The 18,549-nt window shown below is 46.2% G+C and overlaps 3 protein-coding genes across 3 annotated transcripts; 1 reads left to right on the top strand and 2 right to left on the bottom strand.

The window, feature by feature from the left end:
* The first annotated feature begins 473 nt into the window (after positions 1-473).
* Positions 474-2,581, top strand: n6amt1 (N-6 adenine-specific DNA methyltransferase 1). The gene is made up of 6 exons (XM_070957876.1): positions 474-862; positions 1,307-1,393; positions 1,470-1,560; positions 1,636-1,719; positions 1,797-1,938; positions 2,019-2,581. The coding sequence occupies exons 1-6, from the start codon at positions 726-728 to the stop codon at positions 2,123-2,125; spliced, it is 648 nt and encodes a 215-aa protein (XP_070813977.1). The 5' UTR covers positions 474-725; the 3' UTR covers positions 2,126-2,581.
* gart (phosphoribosylglycinamide formyltransferase) lies at positions 2,357-13,184 on the bottom strand. The gene is made up of 22 exons (XM_070957875.1): positions 13,086-13,184; positions 11,326-11,475; positions 10,372-10,467; positions 10,124-10,298; positions 9,376-9,487; positions 9,176-9,244; positions 8,951-9,076; positions 8,785-8,872; positions 8,609-8,694; positions 8,345-8,513; positions 7,436-7,667; positions 7,072-7,166; positions 6,788-6,897; positions 6,009-6,207; positions 5,639-5,890; positions 4,868-5,020; positions 4,391-4,594; positions 4,103-4,261; positions 3,529-3,659; positions 3,214-3,355; positions 2,992-3,107; positions 2,357-2,912 (listed from the first exon to the last, which is right to left on the bottom strand). Exons 2-22 carry the CDS (start codon positions 11,468-11,470, stop codon positions 2,715-2,717), a joined length of 3,057 nt encoding a protein of 1,018 aa, XP_070813976.1. The 5' UTR covers positions 11,471-11,475; positions 13,086-13,184; the 3' UTR covers positions 2,357-2,714.
* A 523-nt stretch (positions 13,185-13,707) lies between these two features.
* LOC139327827 (uncharacterized) lies at positions 13,708-18,265 on the bottom strand. Its single transcript, XM_070957830.1, has 5 exons — positions 18,178-18,265; positions 17,522-17,811; positions 15,659-15,925; positions 15,428-15,568; positions 13,708-15,331 (listed from the first exon to the last, which is right to left on the bottom strand). Exons 2-5 carry the CDS (start codon positions 17,796-17,798, stop codon positions 15,165-15,167), a joined length of 852 nt encoding a protein of 283 aa, XP_070813931.1. The 5' UTR covers positions 17,799-17,811; positions 18,178-18,265; the 3' UTR covers positions 13,708-15,164.
* Between the last annotated feature and the right edge of the window lie 284 nt (positions 18,266-18,549).

The raw sequence follows: 18,549 nt of genomic DNA, 5'->3' as shown, positions 1-18,549 counted from the left end.
AATGTATTTGTTAGTTAGATTGTGGATCATTATTTGATTCCTGAAATTAAATACTGACTTGCAGCTAAATTGTCCTTAAACACAGTATTTGTGACCCGGAAATGATTTTGGAGTACTTTACTTGAATATATCTTCTAATTTTGACATCTTCCAAACTGACGTGATTCAGGTGACTCACCACGTAATATTTGTGAGTCTTGTAGTAGTAGTAGTAGTAGTAGTAGTAGCAGACTAAGGATGACCAGGATGTGCTGGAGACTTTGACTTTACTGATGCCAAGTTGGAAAATTCATTTTTTCTTCAATTATAACATTCACACATATGTCTTCAGCTATACGATGATGTTTGGAAAGTAGTTCGAAAACTCACTTTTTAAACACATTCGACACCGTTTTAACATCAGACTGATGAGCCGCCACGAGGAAGATTCACTTACGTCACGGTGACGTATGACGCAAATACGGAAGTGGGCTGTGAATGGGCTAGCTGCATTTACAAACCAGCATGGCTTTCACTTCCAGCCTTCCGTGAAGCCTGGCTGACGAGTGAAACAACAACAACAACAACAACAACAACAACACGGAGTCAAACTCTGACAACACCAACAGTTACGCACAGTGACATGTTTACTTATTAAATGCAGACAGACCAGGAGCGCGTGCAGGCGGTCAGCGACACTGGAAGCTAACAGTTGATTCCTGATATCCTCCAGCTGTGTAGGTCACATGTCGAGCAACTATCCCACACCTGTTTACCGGCACGCCGGACGAGGACACTTCCGGGATGTTTACGAGCCGGCGGAGGACTCCTTCCTGCTGATTGACGCCCTGGAGAAAGACGCCGAGCGACTGCAGTTGATGAGGTGAGACGCCGCCGGAGGGGCAGTAGAACAAAGTACTCTTACTCCAGTAAGTACTTGTTTGAGGCCTTTCGTAATTCATCTGACAGCTTTAGTTACTCCACAAATTGAAATGTGTTTGTTTTAAACTATCATTAGTTTGTCTTACACATAACACTTCAGAATATACTCCAACAGTAAAACCCGGCTTTTACATGATTTCATCAGTGATGAAAAAGAAAATCGTAACAGTCACAGGGGGCGTTTCTGATCATGTATATTTTTACTTAACATTTCAATGCAGGACTTACATATTTTTTTGAAGTGTGCTGTTAATACCTTCAGCAAAGTAAAGGATGTGAAGACTTCCACCGCCCACACACAGTTCATCACTTGTTCTTCATTGCATCACGTGTTTCCTGTAGCTCACCTGAAGTTGACCTCTGGATATTTCTCGCCTGTTTTCAGCCCATGTGTGTGTCTGGAGGTGGGCAGCGGTTCGGGAGTTGTGTCAGCATTTCTGGCATCGGTGGTCGGCCCTTCGGCTTTTTATCTGTGAGTAAGTTTTTCCCTGTTAATAAAGACTTGTTGGAAACTTGTTGTGGACTAATCTTGCTCGTCTCTCTTCCAGTTGCACTGATGTGAACCCTGCAGCGGCACAGTGCACAGCAGAGACGGCCTCCTGCAATAGTGTCTCGCTGCAGCCTGTCCTCACGTCCCTGGTGAGACTTTCAGCTTTCATGTCATATATACAGGTTTTCGCGTGCAAGGATTTGACTTTTCACTCCGTCCTTTAGGTGGAGTGTCTTCTGCCACGCCTCAGTGGGAAAGTGGACGTCCTCCTCTTCAACCCTCCATACGTGGTCACACCTTCAGAGGAGGTGGTTCAGCTCTGTGCTGCAGGTCGTCTTCTGTCCGGAGACGAGGAGCGTGTTAATAACGTGTGCTTCTCTTCCAGGTTGGCGGCACGGGTATCGAGGCCGCCTGGGCTGGTGGGAGGCGAGGACGAGAGGTGACCGACAGATTTCTGCCCCTGGTAGCGCAGTTGCTCTCCAGCAAAGGGTTATTTTACCTCGTCGCCATTGACGAGAACGATCCCGGTGAGTTCACTGATGCCTCTGAGGTGATGTTCAGTGTGGGGAACATTCAGGATAACAAGCTTTTTTCTTTTTCTCACCAGAGGAAATCATCCGTTTACTGGACCAGGCTGGTTTGAGGGGAGAGTCCTGCTTGTCGACGAGAGCTGGAAATGAGAGGCTGTCGGTCCTGCGCTTCCACAGGAGCTGACAAACACAAAGCTGCCACTGATAAATGCTCTAAAACTCTGGCCTGATCGTCAGCGACTGGAAGCACTTTCGGGATGTCGCAGTGTTTCCTGCAAGGACAAATGCAGCGTGAGAAAGAACATTTTGCAAGACATTGGCTGGGTGAAAGGATGAAGGTGCTCCTCATGTCCTGTTGCATTTGAAGTGTCTCTGAAACAATAAAAAAAAGAAATGCTGCGCCAATCGACTCCTTGCATTCACCCAAACTGGTTTAATAATGACACGACAGTTTTAGCTACAAACACGTTCAAAAAGTCACAATTATAAGAACACTATGCTCTGGACAGCATTGCATTTTCCAATTCAGAGGTTTATTCCAGTGCAACTTAGATTTCTCAAAAGGTACCATTGGAATGTCATTTTTGTTTCAAGTATGATGTTTGAAATGCTGCCATATATTCTACACTGGTCGTGAACATCTTGACCTCAGCTGGAGCTTTTAAACACAGCAAATGTGTGTTGTATTCGTCAGCCTGCTTTGTTAGTGTCTCCTCTGTATTAGTAAACCAGTGTTAAGTAACAAGTCAACTGCTGAGCTGGATGTGTGCTCTTTAACTCTGAGAATTCGACTTCCAGGCGATGTGTCCGTCCTCTCCGAGCCCGACCGCGCCGCTGGCCACCAGCTCCAGAGCGGCGGGGAAGGCTCGGTGCTCGGCCTGTCGGATTCTGTCGGACAGGGTGTCCTCCGTGTCGCCGCTCAGCACAGGCACCGCCTCCTGCACGATGATGGCTCCAGCGTCCACCTCTTCCTAAACGTGGAACAAAACACAGCTGACTCCCTCGGTTCAATAATACAGAGAGGGCGTTTCCACAGTCTGACACACTTACTGCTACAAAGTGGACTGTGCAGCCAGCCACCCGCACCCCAGCCTGGAGAGCCTGCTTCTGGGCATTCACGCCCTTGAATGATGGCAGCAGGGATGGGTGGATGTTCAGCAGCTTTCCTGTAACAGACAAACACCCAGTGAAAAAGGCCTTCCTGTGATCCGCCGGGTCCAGATCGCCACGTTTATTCATGTGAGACATTCAGTCCAAACTGTGTTTTCACACCGTTCCACTTCTTGACGAAAGGCCCCGTGAGGATCCTCATGAATCCAGCCAGACACACCAGCTCCACCCCAAATTCCTCCAGCACGCGATCGATGGTGCCGTCGAACTCGGCTCGGCTCCCGTACAGCTTGTGGTCCACCACCTGGTTGACAGAGTCCTGAGTTTCAGTAAAGCACCCTCAGCCCAGTCCTTTTGGGTCTCACTGTTCATTTGGCCTTGTTTTTTTTTGGTTCTGGTGTGCTTGATCATCATCACATATATATGTACGCACTCACACACACAAATAAAAACTGTCATTATTATGTTTTTTCAAACCCGTGTCTGGATGCCAGCTAGCGATGCTCTCTTCAGGCCCTGAACTCCAGGTCTGTTGGAGATAACGACTGCAATCTCTGCTGAGCTGGAAGGACGCTTGGCCTGCTCTATCAGAGCCTGCAGGTTGGTGCCTGGGACAGATGGACCAGAGGATATTTGAGACGTGCCGTCAGGAACGTGCAACTTTGACTCTGTTGTGTTCTGCTTTTATTTTGAAAAACACACTTATTGGCTTTCTTGCACTGATAGAGGAGAAGATTGAAACCAGCATCATGTCTGTTCAGTAAATATGTAGCTAGAGCCAACAGCTGGTTAACATAAAGACTGGAAACGGGCAAGCAGCTGGGCCAGCTCTGTCTGATGGTAAGAACATACCAGGACCATAACCTGTTTGTGTAACCTGGAGAAAAAATGTGAAATATAGGTTGCTGTATGATGGTGCTTTATGAGGGCGTATCAATCCTCTTATCCAGGTGTTGGCAAGAAAGCAAATCTGCATCTTTCCCAACATGTCAAACTGTTTCCTTTAATAGAAACGCTCCAACTGCAGCTCTTCTTTTGGCTATAAACCCACCTGTGCCAGAGATAAGAACAGCTACTCTGGTCCTCTTGTGTGGCGTGCTGCTGTTGCCACGGCAACCTCCGTTCCGCTGGACAGCCAACTCGCCGCTGCAGGCGGGTCCTGCATTCAGCAGGCTGTGTTTCAGGTTGCGGACCACCACAGGTTCAGCTCCTGCATGAACAAACATTTCACTTCCATTCTGTCAATGACAAATTCTGGATTCACGTCCATTGGTTGCCTTTCCTTTTTTTTTTTTTTGCATGTTTCTAAAAACACATCTGAAGTGCATCAGTGTCTCACCAGGCTGCTTGTGGGCCAGCGAGCCCACGATCCAGGCTGCTTCATGGGCTTGAAGCTGCCGTAGGACCCTCTGAGCATCCGGGGGGGCCACCACCAGCACGGCCCCCAGGCCGCAGTTGAAGGTGCGCGCCATCTCCTCTTCGCTCAGACCCCCCTCCTCATGGAGCCAGGAAAACACCGGGGGGACGCTCCACCGAGAGGCGTCTGAGCGGACATATTAATGAGACGACAACATGCAAACACCTGCTGAATCTCAAAAGACGTTTGTTCGTGTCGACCTCTAACTTTGCTGTTCGCATGCGGCTGTAAGTGCATTTATTCAGTAAATCTCATTTCTTTGCTCACGCTAAATACAAACAAATAAAAGACTTCCAAAATGCAAAAGCAGCTTCATCCGGAGGCACGCCACCTCCAGACTGTTGACGTTGACATGTTTGTGTGCTTATGCAGCATCTGACGACGAAGCTTTCGTCTCACCGAGATCGACTGCCAGCCCCTGGGGCAGCACCCGCGGGATGTTCTCCAGAAGCCCGCCCCCTGTGATGTGAGCGTAGGCTTTGACAGCGCCGCTGCGGAGGACCGGCAGCAGCGTGCCACTGTAGATCTTTGTTGGCGTCAGCAAAACCTCGCCTGGAAGCAGAGTTGCAGTCAAATTCTGGGTTCAGCAAGAGTTACAGTTCTGCTTGATACTATTATATTATTAAAATGCTTGTATTTGAGTGACGGTCCACAACCCAAACATCACGTGAGAAGCTGCAACTCCTCAACATTTATGTTGAGAAAGCACCGAAAAATTATGAATCACTTATTCTTTGACTTTTCACAAGATTTTCTCACAAATACTCTTTTCCAGAAACAATGTCCTACATTTGAAAAAAATAAAACACCAATAAAACTGAGGCTGCCACCTTTGAGTCTAACGTGCCTGCAGCTCTGTGCTTTGAGCTAAATGCTAACATCAGCATGCTAATGGTGACAGTGAAAATGCTAACGTGCTGATGTGAAGCATCAGGAATGAATACCATGTTCACGATCTTATGCTGATTATATTCAACAAGCACAACGTTGGTTAATGTTAGTCATTATTTACCTTGTTGTTAGCATGCTAACATTTGCTTGTTAGCACTAATTGGAGTGTCAGCTTTGAAGGTATTTGGTCAAAACTCAAAGTTTTGGACAATTTAAAAATCTTAAAAATGAGAACTCAGAGCACGCTCCGGTCCATCTTTGTGACTGAAGGTGACGTACCGACAGTCTGTCCCGTCTTGCCAAAAGTAGCAGGGGAGCTGTAGCTGAGGCCGGCCCTCTCCAGGACTTTGCGGACCAGGCTGAAGCCGTTGCTGTGGACACCGGAGGAGGCCACTCCGATCAGCAGGTCCCCCTCAGCGATGTCCCCCAACCTGGGCAGCAGGGCACCACGCTCCACTGCTCCGACGCAGAACCCGGCCAGGTCGTACTCTCCTGGAGCGTAGACGCCCGGCATCTCTGCCGTCTCACCGCCTGCATGCAAAAAGATGGCGGCATAGAATGAGGCATCAATAGGGGAAGTCAAGATCCCAGCAGCCAAATATGAACAACCAGACTGCTCATCTCATACAAATCGTCTCTCAACTCTCACCCAGCAAAGCGCAGCCGGCCATCTGGCAGGCCTTCGCGATGCCGCCAACCACCGAGGCGGCCACGTCCACGTCCAGCTTGCCGCAGGAGAAGTAGTCGAGGAAGAAAAGTGGCTCGGCGCCCTGAGCCAGCACATCGTTCACACACATGGCCACCAGGTCCTGACCCAGGCCGCCGTGCCGGCCGCACGCCTGGGCGATCTGATGACCGACCACATGAAAGCTGCATGAGGAGAAGCTGCTGCAACAGACCTCACCAGAGTCTCACCCGGCTGATATTTAGCTGTGTTTGTGGTCACTTGAGCGTTGTGGCGTTTTGGCACCTTGACGAATTAAAACCAAGTGCACAAAACAAAGAGCTGAATCTCCTTCCAGGGTGTCCGTGAAATAATCCTGGGCCTTTCACACTTTAAATAAATGAAATCTGTATTTCTGCTCGGGGGTTTTAAAGCGCCCGAGTCTAAGCTTTTGAATCCGTCTACAGATAAGCGCATCTCCCCTGCTGCTCCATTACTTCTGAGCCAAATCTGAATCCCATTTTGAATGGTTATTTCTTGGCTGATCTGGCATCTACGAAAGCCAACTGGGAAAGAGTCGAGGATTTAATACTTTCATTTGATTCTCATTTGTTCCAGCGCACTGCAGTAACAACAGATGCCGCATATCTGCACGGTGACGACAAACAGCACAGTTTGCATTAAAAAAAATATGACTCAGACCGTGGTCAGCAACTCCTTCTATAATCTCCTCCCAAAACAGGATGAAAGACTTCAAGTCCCACCTTGAGTTTGGTGCCCACTCCATCTGTCCCAGACACCAGGATCGGGTCCACGAACCCTGCAGCCTTCAGGTCAAAGAGCCCAGCAAAGCCTCCCAGCTCTGCATTACATCCTGGTGGAGAAAGAGGTCGCTGCTTCATCCAATCCTTCTCATTTGCAACAGCTTTTAAAATACAGTTATACAAATAAGAGCCCTTTGAGTCACTGGTGCTGTTTGTGTCTCATGGATGAACACTGAAAGCATACTGCCATTACTTGGATGTACTCGGAAGTACTCGTGTGTTACCAGTGCGGGAAGTTGCCTTAGCCAGAGGCTTGATCACGTCCACCAGCTTGTTCCCGGCAGCGATGTCCACTCCGCTATCTTTGTAGGTCAGACCTCTGTCAGAGACACAGTGAAACACTCAGCTGATGAGCGGTGACTCTTCCTGCCAGTGTTCTGTGCAAGTTACAGTAAGTCCTCAGGCTTAAAAGTGTTCAGATCAGAGCAGAAGCTCAGATGTGATTGGCTGTTTGAAGAACTGCTCTGACACAGGTATATACAACATGACGTTTATTCTTCTTAAAGTTCTACGTGATAAACAAATACAAACAGTTCAAAGACACAGGGGGAATGTTTGAGTGTTTTAGTGTGTTTTTAGCTCGCACACCTGTGCTGCTTAAGGTGGGCGATGGCATGGTGGCCGATGTCACGGCGGTACACGGCGTCCGGGAAGCCAACGGCTGCTGCACCCTGATTGGCCGCCTGCAGGGCCGTCTCCAGGGACGGCCTGACCGCGGTGACGGTGAGGACCCGCCCTCCGCTGGAGACCACGGCTCCGTCCTTCAGGGCGGTGCCGGCGTGGAAAACCTGCAGCCCCAAGTCCTGAACCTGGGACAAGCCTGGAGGTCAGAGGTACAAGACGCAGACAAAAACAACATTCACATGGATTCATTCCACAGCTTTACAGTTTAAACTGTGAGGAGGATTCAACAACTTTCCACTCACTCTAACGGCTGTGGTGTGTGTGTGTGTGGGTGTGTGTGTGTGTGTGTGTGTGCTTTCAGCAGAACTCTTTTTAGACAAAAGTCACAAATGCTCAAATCATAGCAGCTTAAGGAGTGTTTGAACCCATTAAAACCAACGTCTGTAGTATGATGACAATTAATGATGACGATTGTTCAAATCACCACATATGATCTTAAAGTTTGGACTGGAAAAAGTCGTTTTTTTAAGTCGATTTGTGGCTCCGGCTTCTCAAATGTGAAGATTGTGCTCAATCTCTTTATCTTCTACAACACTGAACTAATTGTCTTTGGGTTTTTAGTTGGCTGGACAAAACAATCTGAATCCATCAACTGGTGCTGTGAGGAAACACAAAAGCCATTTAAAGGATATTTTACATGCCAAACAGAACAAACGGTGCTGAAACTGCCTTTATAGATTCAATTCCTGCCCCTTTTTCCACGATAAGAACAAAGAAGGCCCATGTCGGAGATGAAAAAAGCCCATCTGCCACACAGAAATTAAAAAAAACAATTTGAGTCGGTATCAGACATGAGTCAGATCACATGCGTACCTGTGATCTCCACTCCCTTCTTGTATGAGCCGGGGTAACCAGCACTGGCCACCACCACAGTGACTGCAGAGCTGTCCTGTTGCCACACGGGGGCGCTGGAGGCCAGTTTACCACTCATGGTGTTCATGATCACTTCGTAGAGGTCGCTCTTTAACAGCGGCAGGAGCACCTGAAACAGCCAGCAGTGGATATTTAATGATTTAATGTTTGTGTTGGGGGGGGGGGGGGGGGGGGCAGCGATAGGTGGCAGGTAAAGAAACCCACCTGACACTCAGGGTCTCCAAACCGACAGTTGAACTCGAGGACCTTTGGCCCTTGTTTGGTCAACATCAGGCCTGCATACAGCACACCTGGAACATAAGAAGAGAAAAAAAACGATTAAAATGCAGAGCAGGTATCTGGACTCGAGCACAGACCACAGACGGATCACGAGCACATACCAACATAAGGAGTTCCCTCCTCCTTCATCCCATCCACAGTCTTCTGGAGGACCGTCTCCCTGATCTGCTGCAGCAGCTCCTGGCTCACCTACAAAGAACAAGTGATGAGCAGTGGCGACAGAGCGTCCGACAAAAGAGAACCAGACTGAGAGGAAGAGGCGTGTACCTGAGGGGTGGGGCAGTAGGCCCCCATGCCGCCAGTGTTTGGGCCCAGGTCGCCGTCCTGCAGCCGCTTGTGGTCCTGCGCCGGAGGCATCGGAGACACCGAGGAGCCGTCGCTGAAACACAGACACTGCGAGAAGAGCAGGAGGCGGTTTAACATCCTGCCGGTTTGCCACTAATTCACGTCTTAAAGGTCGAGTTTCGGGTTTGTGGTAAAAGCTCCACTCACAGACACTTCCTCTCCCTCGAGGAGCTCTTCAACCACCACGGTCTCCCCTGCAGATCCAAAGGCTCTGTCCTGCAATGCGCAGGGAGACATTATTGTACTGACCGATCGGGCGACCTCATGCCTGAGGTTGAGGCGTCGGTTGCAGGAGTGAATTGTCACATATAAAAGATGAGGAGTAGAGATGACTCAAAGGCTCAAACCTTCATGATGTCCATCACAGCCTGACAGGCCTCGTCCTGGTCTCCTGCCACGATGACTCCCTTCCCTGCTGCCAGCCCGCTGGCCTTCACCACCAGCGCTGGGAAGTCGGCCCTGGAGACCCCCCCCCCCCGACACACAGACTGACATCAGCTCAGTAATGTGCAGTGAGAATCAACATCGCTCCACGGGCAAACACATCTGGAGCAGATGCTGCTCGGCTGATACGCGGCATTAAATGTTTTTTCTGAGGAGCGTTTAACATTTGCGGCGCGCCGTGTTTGTTTGTTTGGGATCCGTATGGATGACGGCTGTCAGAATAAGGCAGCTGCTGCTCTGCCCGAGATGCTTTATATGACCAAAGAAACGACTCTAGCTGAGCGGAAAGGATCTTTTCCGCTTTGTCTGGAAAAGTTGGAACTTTGTTTACGGCGGACTTCTGAGGGCGCTCGCTCAGGAAAGGCAAGCGTCACATCTTAGATCGTTAACTCATGAAGCCATCTGAGAAACAAAACTTCAGTGACAATTTCATTTTCTATTACCGTGCAAATTTGGTGTTTAATGGCTCTGAAAACTAAAGTCCACCAACATCTTTGCAGCTGGAAATCAAAACTGATGAAAATGATGTTATTGACTCGCCACAAACAGCGACCACCATTTATTCCCTCTGCTAATTACTTCTTTTTCAGAGTCAGTGTCCCTGCGTGTCCTCCTACAGATACAAACTTTGTGTCTGTCTGCTGTACTGACGTGCGGATGTAGTTGCAGGCCTCCTGGGGGTCTTTGAAGGAGCCGTAGCGGGCTGTGGGGATGCCGTGACGCTCCATGAAGGCCTTGGAAAAGCTCTTGCTGGCCTCCAACTGAGCTGCTTTGGCGGACGGGCCAAAACAGGGCACTCCTGCCGCCGTCAGGTCGTCCACAATGCCTGGCACAGACGATAGAGTTCAGGGAATAAAATGCAATCAGAGCGAAGAGTTAACGCGACGGAGCTCACGTACCTGCCGCCAGCGGCACCTCAGGTCCCACCACAACCAGCCCGACGTGATGATCCTTGCAGAACTGAGCCAAGATGCTGTGGTTGCTCACCGATACCTCTGCATGGAGAGACGGGGGTCATTTCCGCTTAGGCTGCATATTCAACAATCGTATCAAGCTAATTCCGCACATCAACGAACACATATTTCTATGGGAGCTCGCTTCTCTTCACCTTACAAATGGCTGTCATAAATTTCAAGCTACATTTATTAAAATACACAGTAGCTGTGGATGATATGAAAGCATCTTCCCGTGATGTAAAAGAAGAGTTTCACAAAGGTTTGACATGATGAAGTGAATAAAGAACTAAATGCTGGAAGATCCTAATAATACCTCGTCAGGGCTGTAATGATGAGTCAGTTCGCTGATGAGCAGAAAATTAATCAGTAACTGTTTTAATGATTGATTCATCATTGACATAAGATAGAGCTGGAGCCAGGGGAATCTTAGCTTAGCTTGGCACAAAGACCAGAGGAGACAGCAAGCTTGGCTCTGTCCCGAAAATAACAATTTCCCTTTTTTTGTAAGTTTTCCCGTTTACAGTCTTTATGCTAAGCTGTGATAACTGGCTGTAGCTTCGTGTTTATCAAACAGACATAAGCGGCACATGTGCATCTCTCAAAATGTCAGACTAATCCTTGAAGCACTTTTAAAAGCATATAAGCCAAGAAATTCCACCGGTTCCAGCGAAAACAAATATTTACTGAGGTTCTTGTTCCTCTAAGATAACAAACTAAATATCTCTTTGCACGATCAATCAGACAGAACAACTTCACTTTTTAAAAAAACTCTTATTTTTAGATATTTTATGGACCAGCTGTAAATGATTCAATGCCGTATTTCTTTTTCTTGTACAGCTTTGGTCAAATGGATTTTTTTAAAGAGGAGTTTATTTACATGTATTGATTAGTATTTACCCGAGTTGCTGATCTTCCCACAGCTGGCCGTGCCTGCGTTCCCCGGGGCCACCAGGACTTGCTGAATCTGTGGTGACTGGGCCAGCTTCCAGGCCAGCACGTGCTCCCGCCCGCCGCTGCCGACCACCAGCACCCTCTCTGCCATCGTACCTGAGCGACGGGAAAATAAGAGATCCCAGGATGTCGTATTAAAAGCACTCAAGGTTACTGCGCAGAATGGCCAGCACTTTTCCTTCTTTAAGCCATCGCAAAGCACCCGTTTAATTGCATGCAAAGACTGACCTATAACGCGAGGAGTTCCCTAAGCTGTGAGGAAGCGCTGACCTTTTCTGAGGCTTGGGGACTTATATTATCTTGTAATGCCACACTAACACGGATCCAATCAACTAGAACAAAAACACAAGTCCACAATTAAATGGCGCGGCCACGAGGCGAGGCCAAATCACCAGCAGCTGCAAACAGGAGCTCATTTGCATGGAAAAACAAAGCCATTATCTGGTTGATATACAGTAAAAGCATTTGCTTCAGTCTGGCAGTGCAGTTACTCTGCAGTCCGTCTCTCTTGGGGTGTTTCATTTACTGAATGTAACGACTGGATCGCAGTTTTGTTTGTGAGGCAAACCACTGTTCTGTTAAGCAAGTATTTCATTCTTATTCGCAAAAGTCAGGGAGAGAATATGCTGATTGGAACCTTTTTTATTGTGTTCACTGATGATTTTTACAGCCATTTAAAGCAATTTCTCACAAGTAATTCAGAGGATGTGGCACTGAAAAGCAAACTGTCAGTGTCACAACGTGAATTCAATCAACCGAAACCAGGATCCCTCGTGACACCATTAGATCAATGCAATCTCACAACTGGGAAAAGCCTAAATGATTTGACTGGGTTTGGAGCCTATTTATTGTCTTGTAAATAAGTCTATAAACAAGAAAAAAAAGTCAAAATTCCAACTTTTAGCACTTTGAGTGGACACCATTTCACATAAAATCAGCCAAATGGGAAAAGACTCAAACAAACTGGGGTCAGAGTTCAAACCATCCCAATCTGAAACCCGATGACTTGAACTCTGAGGATTGAGTAACTGCCCAGTTTACTGCAGTAAAGTCCTGTTTGTGCAGAGACATTGTCTAAAAGCTGCACTGATTAGGAATAGATACATAACAAAGGGGTGAGTGTTGCACAGTGGCTGCACATGTTCCACAATTAGCCAAATCACTGCCTTTGATTGGAATCACTCCTCGTGGGACTCACATGTCAGAGAGCAAACCAAAAGCATGAGTGGACTTCTAAAGATAAATGTGCTATATGACGTGCTGAGTTTATCTTCTTACCATACTATGTACTCAATGCATTTGTGCACATGTAACTAAAATATGGAGATCAATAAAGTCATTAAAAAAAAAAATTCACACTTTACTACAGATAATATAAGCAATTAAATTACAGTAAGCATCATCAATATAGCTGCTCATGCATGAACAGCCTAAACACGCACTTAATTTGCATCTTAACAGGATGGATGGTGTCGTCTACATCCTGGAACAACCACACCAATATGTCAACATTCAATCATTCAGTGCCACTAACCTCAACCGATTCTCTGTACAAGCTCGTAAAGCATCAGTAAGATGCATTTATTCTGCTTTAGCATGATAATGACAACAGTTCTGACTTTAGCATGACAGTCAACACTTTTTAACAACATTAGCACATAAAGCACAGCTGAAACGGACATCTCTCGTGCTGTTTAGACACTCACCTGTGTGTTCGTGAATGAGTGAAACAGGAAATAGACGGAGCCCAGCTCAGGACGGCAGTCAGAAGCGTCTCCTCTGCTTTCAGCCTGCAGACTGACCCTGGATGCAAAGCATGTTATCACACACACACATTACACGCGCACCACGTGCATCCAATATATCACCATGATGTACCAAACTGCGCGTTAGCTGTTAGCAAAGTAGCTAAAAGTACGACATAATATTAAAAACTGTAAGATCCGCCTTTGTTTCCCGTTTCGTTAAAGTATTTGTCTACTTCATACCTTTCTCTGCTGTCCAACCTGCTACTTTTTCGGAGTTTTAACGTTTTCCAACTTCCTCGGGGTGTAGCTGCCCAGTGCATTATGGGAATTGTAGTTAACTAGCGATACCAGGTGTCCCACCAAAGTTATTTCACCTCATCATCTATACCTGCGCCAATGAGGAAAACAAGCTAATCTTTACGTCTTTCTGTAGCACAAAGTAGTTTTAAATACATTTTACTGATTTCCATAAAACTAAGAGGCTGCGTAAACACAGATATCCACTGTTTGAGGCTGAAAGTCTGCTAATAGTGTAAAGAAATTGTACTTAAAGTGATAAAAGTACGCAGAAAAACGACTTGCACTGTTGCATATTTTATCATTCGAGTGTCATTGCTCATGCATTGATTTAAAGCACTGTTGGAGCTGACCTTTAACTCATTATTCAATTATTTTTTTTCAATATGGATGAATCTGCTGACTATTTTCTCCGTTAATCAATTGATTGGTTTGTAAAGCTTCAGGAAAAGATCACAAATCCCAGAAGTTACCCAGAAGATGCAGTATTGAGTAAATGTACTAAGTTACATCCCTCCACTGATGACAACAAATATGGTCGTTAAAGGAAACAGACTTTGGGGAACAGAAACTTGGTTCATTCTGGTAGAGAGCCCAGTTTTCGGATTTTTTTTTGCCACATGTGCAACCAAGAGCAGTGATGAGACTAACTACGCTCGTCAGTATACTCCACTACATTTAATTACTTGGCAGATTACATGCTAAACCTCTGATGAACCTCTCAAACACTGATGCATTGCTTTAGTCATTTGGGAAGTAGTTCAATGAGCAGCAACTCAACAAGCTACAACAGTGAAAAGCTGCTCATTAATCATTCAGTGATAAAACATATAATCATATCACAGCAGCCATTCTGCTAAAGCGACTGTTAGTTACATTTGTACGGATTTTTCACTCTGTGGCTGCTTTAACTGAGACAGAGGACCTGGCGTGGCGGAAAGCGAGCTGCCTCTTGGGGAAAACAGAGGAGATTTTTCTTTAATTGTGCCAAAATCTAAGTACCCCGGCTGCAATGACTCCACCACCTTTAGTGCAAAATGTGTCCCGCGGAGCAATCAGAGCAGACTGCTGATATAAGCTGTGGCGCATCAGGACACAGCAGCTCTGAAATATAAGCTGGAGCTGTGCCATTTACTGCTTCGAAAGAAATCGATTCGTTCTGAAAGTCAATCAGAAAGTTAACTGGGAGATGGTGTGAAGTGGCCAAACGGGCTGATGGGATCTGCTTTTTTTTTAATTCTGCTTAAAGCAAGAGGCTGATGAGGGGAGGTGGTTACAAAACTCGATGCAGTGTCAGCTCCTTTATTATTTGAAACACATTTTATTCAAGTAATTAAGTCACTAAACTGTTATTAATGCATGGGGAGAACAAAAGGCATCAGTGATAGAAATGTTCATTAACGGAATAAAAATCATTGATCGTGCAAGTCTTGCAGCCGTGTCATTGATTTTTGTGGTTGTTTCTTATGAAAGCATGGTTTTATGGTCTCTTTTTATCTCCTGCACAAATCTGTAATATCTTTTCTCCTTGTGTAAATGTTTATGAGACTCAACCTGCCATTTATCACGTGTTATTTTTGCTGATCGCTCTGTTCTTGCGCTTGAATCTCTTCGAGGATGGTCAGTCCGGCAGGGGTGGATATCTGCCGATCCTAAACACCAGGATCGATACAGTTGGGTTATGAATTCTATTCTTCATATCACAATAAATAAGCCTCCAGTCCATGATTGTCAGTCTGGTCACAACAAAGGAAGTTCAGGAGCACTGAGGAGCTCCTGTCCTAACTCTGACTGCCGTAGGGCGAAGAGTGTGATGCCTGAACTGTACGCTGCAGGGATGGTGATGTGTGTTAACTTGGCTCTATCTTCTTCCTCCTCCTCTTCTCGAAGCATCTGTTTCACTTGACCTAACGGGAAGAAAATGGGGAGAAAAACAATGAGAATACGTGCGCGTGCCGCATAAAAAAAATCAGCATAAAGACGAGCATAATGAACTGCTTCACCCTCGATATCCAGGGCTTTCCACCGCGGGTCGGACAAGCTGGACAGACAGCAGTCTGGCATCAGCCGCTGCAGGACATCTTCTCGACGAATGAGCAACACAGACTCGCTGCAGAGTCTCTGGTGCAACTCTTCCTCGCTTACTGAGGAAGGAATTTAGCACAGAGGAAGAAAACGTGATGAATGTCAGCAGATTCTCCTGAAAAACATGCTGTTTCTTTGCTGTTACTCACCCACATCTAAAGGATTGGTCATGAAAACAGTGTTCGGGCGAACGCCGAATATGAGCTGATGGTGCCAAGCATCAGGCACCTCCTCTCCCTTGGGTACGGCCAGCTGCATGTTCATGGTCGCCACAGGAACGGCGCCACTTCGGATCCAGCGCGCCAGCCAGGGGACCAGTCTGACCAGCCGCAGGGGGTGAAGGTGGAAGAAGCGACCCGTGACCTTCCCCTTACTGGCCTCCTCCGCTCCCTGGATGAGCTGAGCGTGTGTCGCACCTAAAACAGGTCATAATCTTCAATTCTAAGATCAGTGACGGCAGGAGTGTTTCCTTTTGCACTCCACTCGTGCGTGTGATGACAGCTTGGGCTAAACGGCTGAAATGTCAAGGCAAAAAAAAAAAAAAAAAAGTAACACGGCTGAAGAAGTCAATTACAGTCCCTCCTCTGACAGACATAAAACTCTTTGTCTAATTCAAGAGGGCGCTTCTGATTTTGCCTGGTTGGCAGTGCAGCCACATGTCACACTGTCAGCTGCAGTGATACCTCACATTAAGACTGTCTGTGGAGGCTGGCTGAGACGCGCACCTATGCTAAATCATCCTTTCTGCATTCATGTTTCTTGACATGAAATGTCACAGATCAGTTTGGAGAGTTTGGAGCTCACACCAAGTGCTTATGGTGTAATATCTGCCAGTTCAGTGAATGCTTTTCAAGTCCCATGAATAGACATTTTAAACAAGAGGGTGAATCTGAAGTGACTCTTTAGTTTACTTCTGTTCTTTTGATTTCTCTGTTTTCTCTTCAGAATATTAATGGTGTGGTCTCTGTTCTGTTATACTGCCTTTATTTTGATGAGATGAAAAGGAAAACAAAAGCATGCAACCGTACCAGATGGCAACAAAAAAAAAATAGGAAAAGCTGCATTAATTTAACCGTGTAATATATGTATCAATTGTTTTGACTGCTGTCTTTTCTGGTTTGGTGCACCGTAAAGTGTTCAAATACAACCTTTAAAATATATAGTCGTAGCACTTTCAGACCAGCCTTGTCAAACAATGTAATAAAAGCCGTCAAATTCACTGTTAGGTCGAACAAAAACAGCCGGTTTAGGGCTGTCACCATTGTGAAAATGTAGCCATCGCACAAATAATTGCTATTCAGGATTTAATTGCCTTTTTCTGTCTATTTTATGTCACTGCAAAGTAAAAAAATATGGTCTCATACGCTGGAGCAAAAGAATCTGTGTAGCAGCAGTGAGGTCGAGACAGCCGAGCTCATTTTTTCCCATGTTTTTGTTCTGACCTTGGAACCTTTGAACTTGACAGATGATAATTAAATAATACCCTTATACAGTGGAAGTTGGAACAACACGTTAATATATATAAAGTATTCAGATCCTTCATGTAACTAAAAGTAGCAGAACCACACTGTGAGAATACACCACTAGAAATAGGAGCTCTGCATTCAAAACCTGACTTTGGTAAAAGGATGTGAGAAAGTATCCGAAGTAATCTGATGTCTGTGGATTCATACTACTGCATTAATGTGTATGTTGGATTGTACTGTTGTAGATGTTTGAGGTTGAGCTCATTTGAACTAATTTATATGCTGTTGGCTAGCTTAATCTCCAGCAATGCATCAGGTTCTGCAAGATCATCGTATGATTGCAGTGCCGCTGTCCTATGAGAACCATGTATCTCAACGTTTTGTGGCAAAATGGGCTGTTTTCAGTTTTGTGATGATGCATTCACAGCTAAACATTCAAAATGATCAAATATGTAGATAAATGGCTTTCAGTGGACAGGAGGGGAATGTAATGTAATTTTGGAGTGAAAGTGTACAGGTCTTGTTTCAGTCTAACAACACATTTACCTGCTTCACTCCGGGACAGCAGGTAGTCTGGCAGCGGGGACTCGTTCCTCCTCAGGCGGGTCTGGACGCAGTGGTCTACGTCCTCAGGGGCCACATCCACGCCCAGGGCCTTCAGCACGTCCACCACAGCCGTGGCCCCACAGGCTGATGCTCCTATCTGCAGGGTCTGCCTCTCCAGAGCCTCCTGGATGGACCACAGCATGGCTTCATCTGCTCCTGCCTGCTCCCCCTCCTCAGCATCATGACCTGCATGGACCTGCTCACACACTGCTTCCATTTGAGAGCCTCACCTGGAAACACAGGAGTTAAGACTAATCAAAAGGTCCATGCACAAAATGAAGACTTTGTGCTTGTGCAGATGAAGTGCACCTACTAACTGCTCACGTGTGGCTAAGCGTTACATTTCAGAACAAACATTGAACAATATGAGGTCAGTTTACATACTGAAATGCTTCCTATCAACACAGTTTGAGCACAAGTAACTTTATTTCGCAGCTAATTTCCGCTAGTATTTCATTCATATTTATTGTGGCAAATAGCGCTATAACTCAGTTCGACTTCAGCCATCAAAACTCTCCCTACTGTCCTACACTGTAAAATTCCATAGCATGTTTGCCTTAACAGTTACAATAAAAAATTTCCCGTTGTTTTCTCACCATTTCCCACAGACACACATCGAGAGCGACAACACACCGGCTGCGCGCATGCGCAGACAGCCAGCGATTCCTCCTTCTGGTCTTCCTCGACCGCCCGGACAGAGGGGCAAAGTGACAACTAGCGCCCCTGCTGGCCGCCTTCGCAGCACAGTTTGCAGATAAAACCCACCAAAAACTAAATATACAACAAAAGTATAGATAGTGGAATGAATCAAATTAAAATAGTATAGAGTTATATATATTACTTGTGACTTCACTTACCTTCCCAGGCCTGACATTAGACTAAATCTCTCTAAATGTCAATTTGATGTGAATTTCTTTAACGATATGGTAGTTTTCCCCTCATTTTATTTCCTGCTACATTAAAGATGC

This window comes from Chaetodon trifascialis, chromosome 24 (genome assembly GCF_039877785.1).
Source record: "Chaetodon trifascialis isolate fChaTrf1 chromosome 24, fChaTrf1.hap1, whole genome shotgun sequence".
Taxonomy (NCBI): Eukaryota; Metazoa; Chordata; class Actinopteri; order Chaetodontiformes; family Chaetodontidae; genus Chaetodon; species Chaetodon trifascialis.
This window is presented reverse-complemented; position numbering and strand designations above follow the sequence as displayed.

What these genes read in the sequence shown, in the direction of transcription:
- LOC139327827 (XM_070957830.1), bottom strand. Translation starts at nt 17,798, where the DNA reads ATGGAAGCAGTGTGTGAGCAGGTCCATGCAGGTCATGATGCTGAGGAG. An exon ending in GCTGTCCCGGAGTGAAGCAG is followed by an intron (nt 15,926 to 17,521) that starts GTAAATGTGTTG and finishes GACCTGTTTTAG; the next exon opens with GTGCGACACACGCTCAGCTC. An exon ending in GAAAGCCCTGGATATCGAGG is followed by an intron (nt 15,332 to 15,427) that starts GTGAAGCAGTTC and finishes TCTTCCCGTTAG; the next exon opens with GTCAAGTGAAACAGATGCTT.
- n6amt1 (XM_070957876.1), top strand. Translation starts at nt 726, where the DNA reads ATGTCGAGCAACTATCCCACACCTGTTTACCGGCACGCCGGACGAGGA. An exon ending in TGGTCACACCTTCAGAGGAG is followed by an intron (nt 1,720 to 1,796) that starts GTGGTTCAGCTC and finishes CTTCTCTTCCAG; the next exon opens with GTTGGCGGCACGGGTATCGA. An exon ending in CATTGACGAGAACGATCCCG is followed by an intron (nt 1,939 to 2,018) that starts GTGAGTTCACTG and finishes TTTTCTCACCAG; the next exon opens with AGGAAATCATCCGTTTACTG.
- gart (XM_070957875.1), bottom strand. Translation starts at nt 11,470, where the DNA reads ATGGCAGAGAGGGTGCTGGTGGTCGGCAGCGGCGGGCGGGAGCACGTG. An exon ending in GAGTGGGCACCAAACTCAAG is followed by an intron (nt 6,208 to 6,787) that starts GTGGGACTTGAA and finishes GTCGGTCATCAG; the next exon opens with ATCGCCCAGGCGTGCGGCCG. An exon ending in CAAGACGGGACAGACTGTCG is followed by an intron (nt 5,021 to 5,638) that starts GTACGTCACCTT and finishes CTCTGCTTCCAG; the next exon opens with GCGAGGTTTTGCTGACGCCA.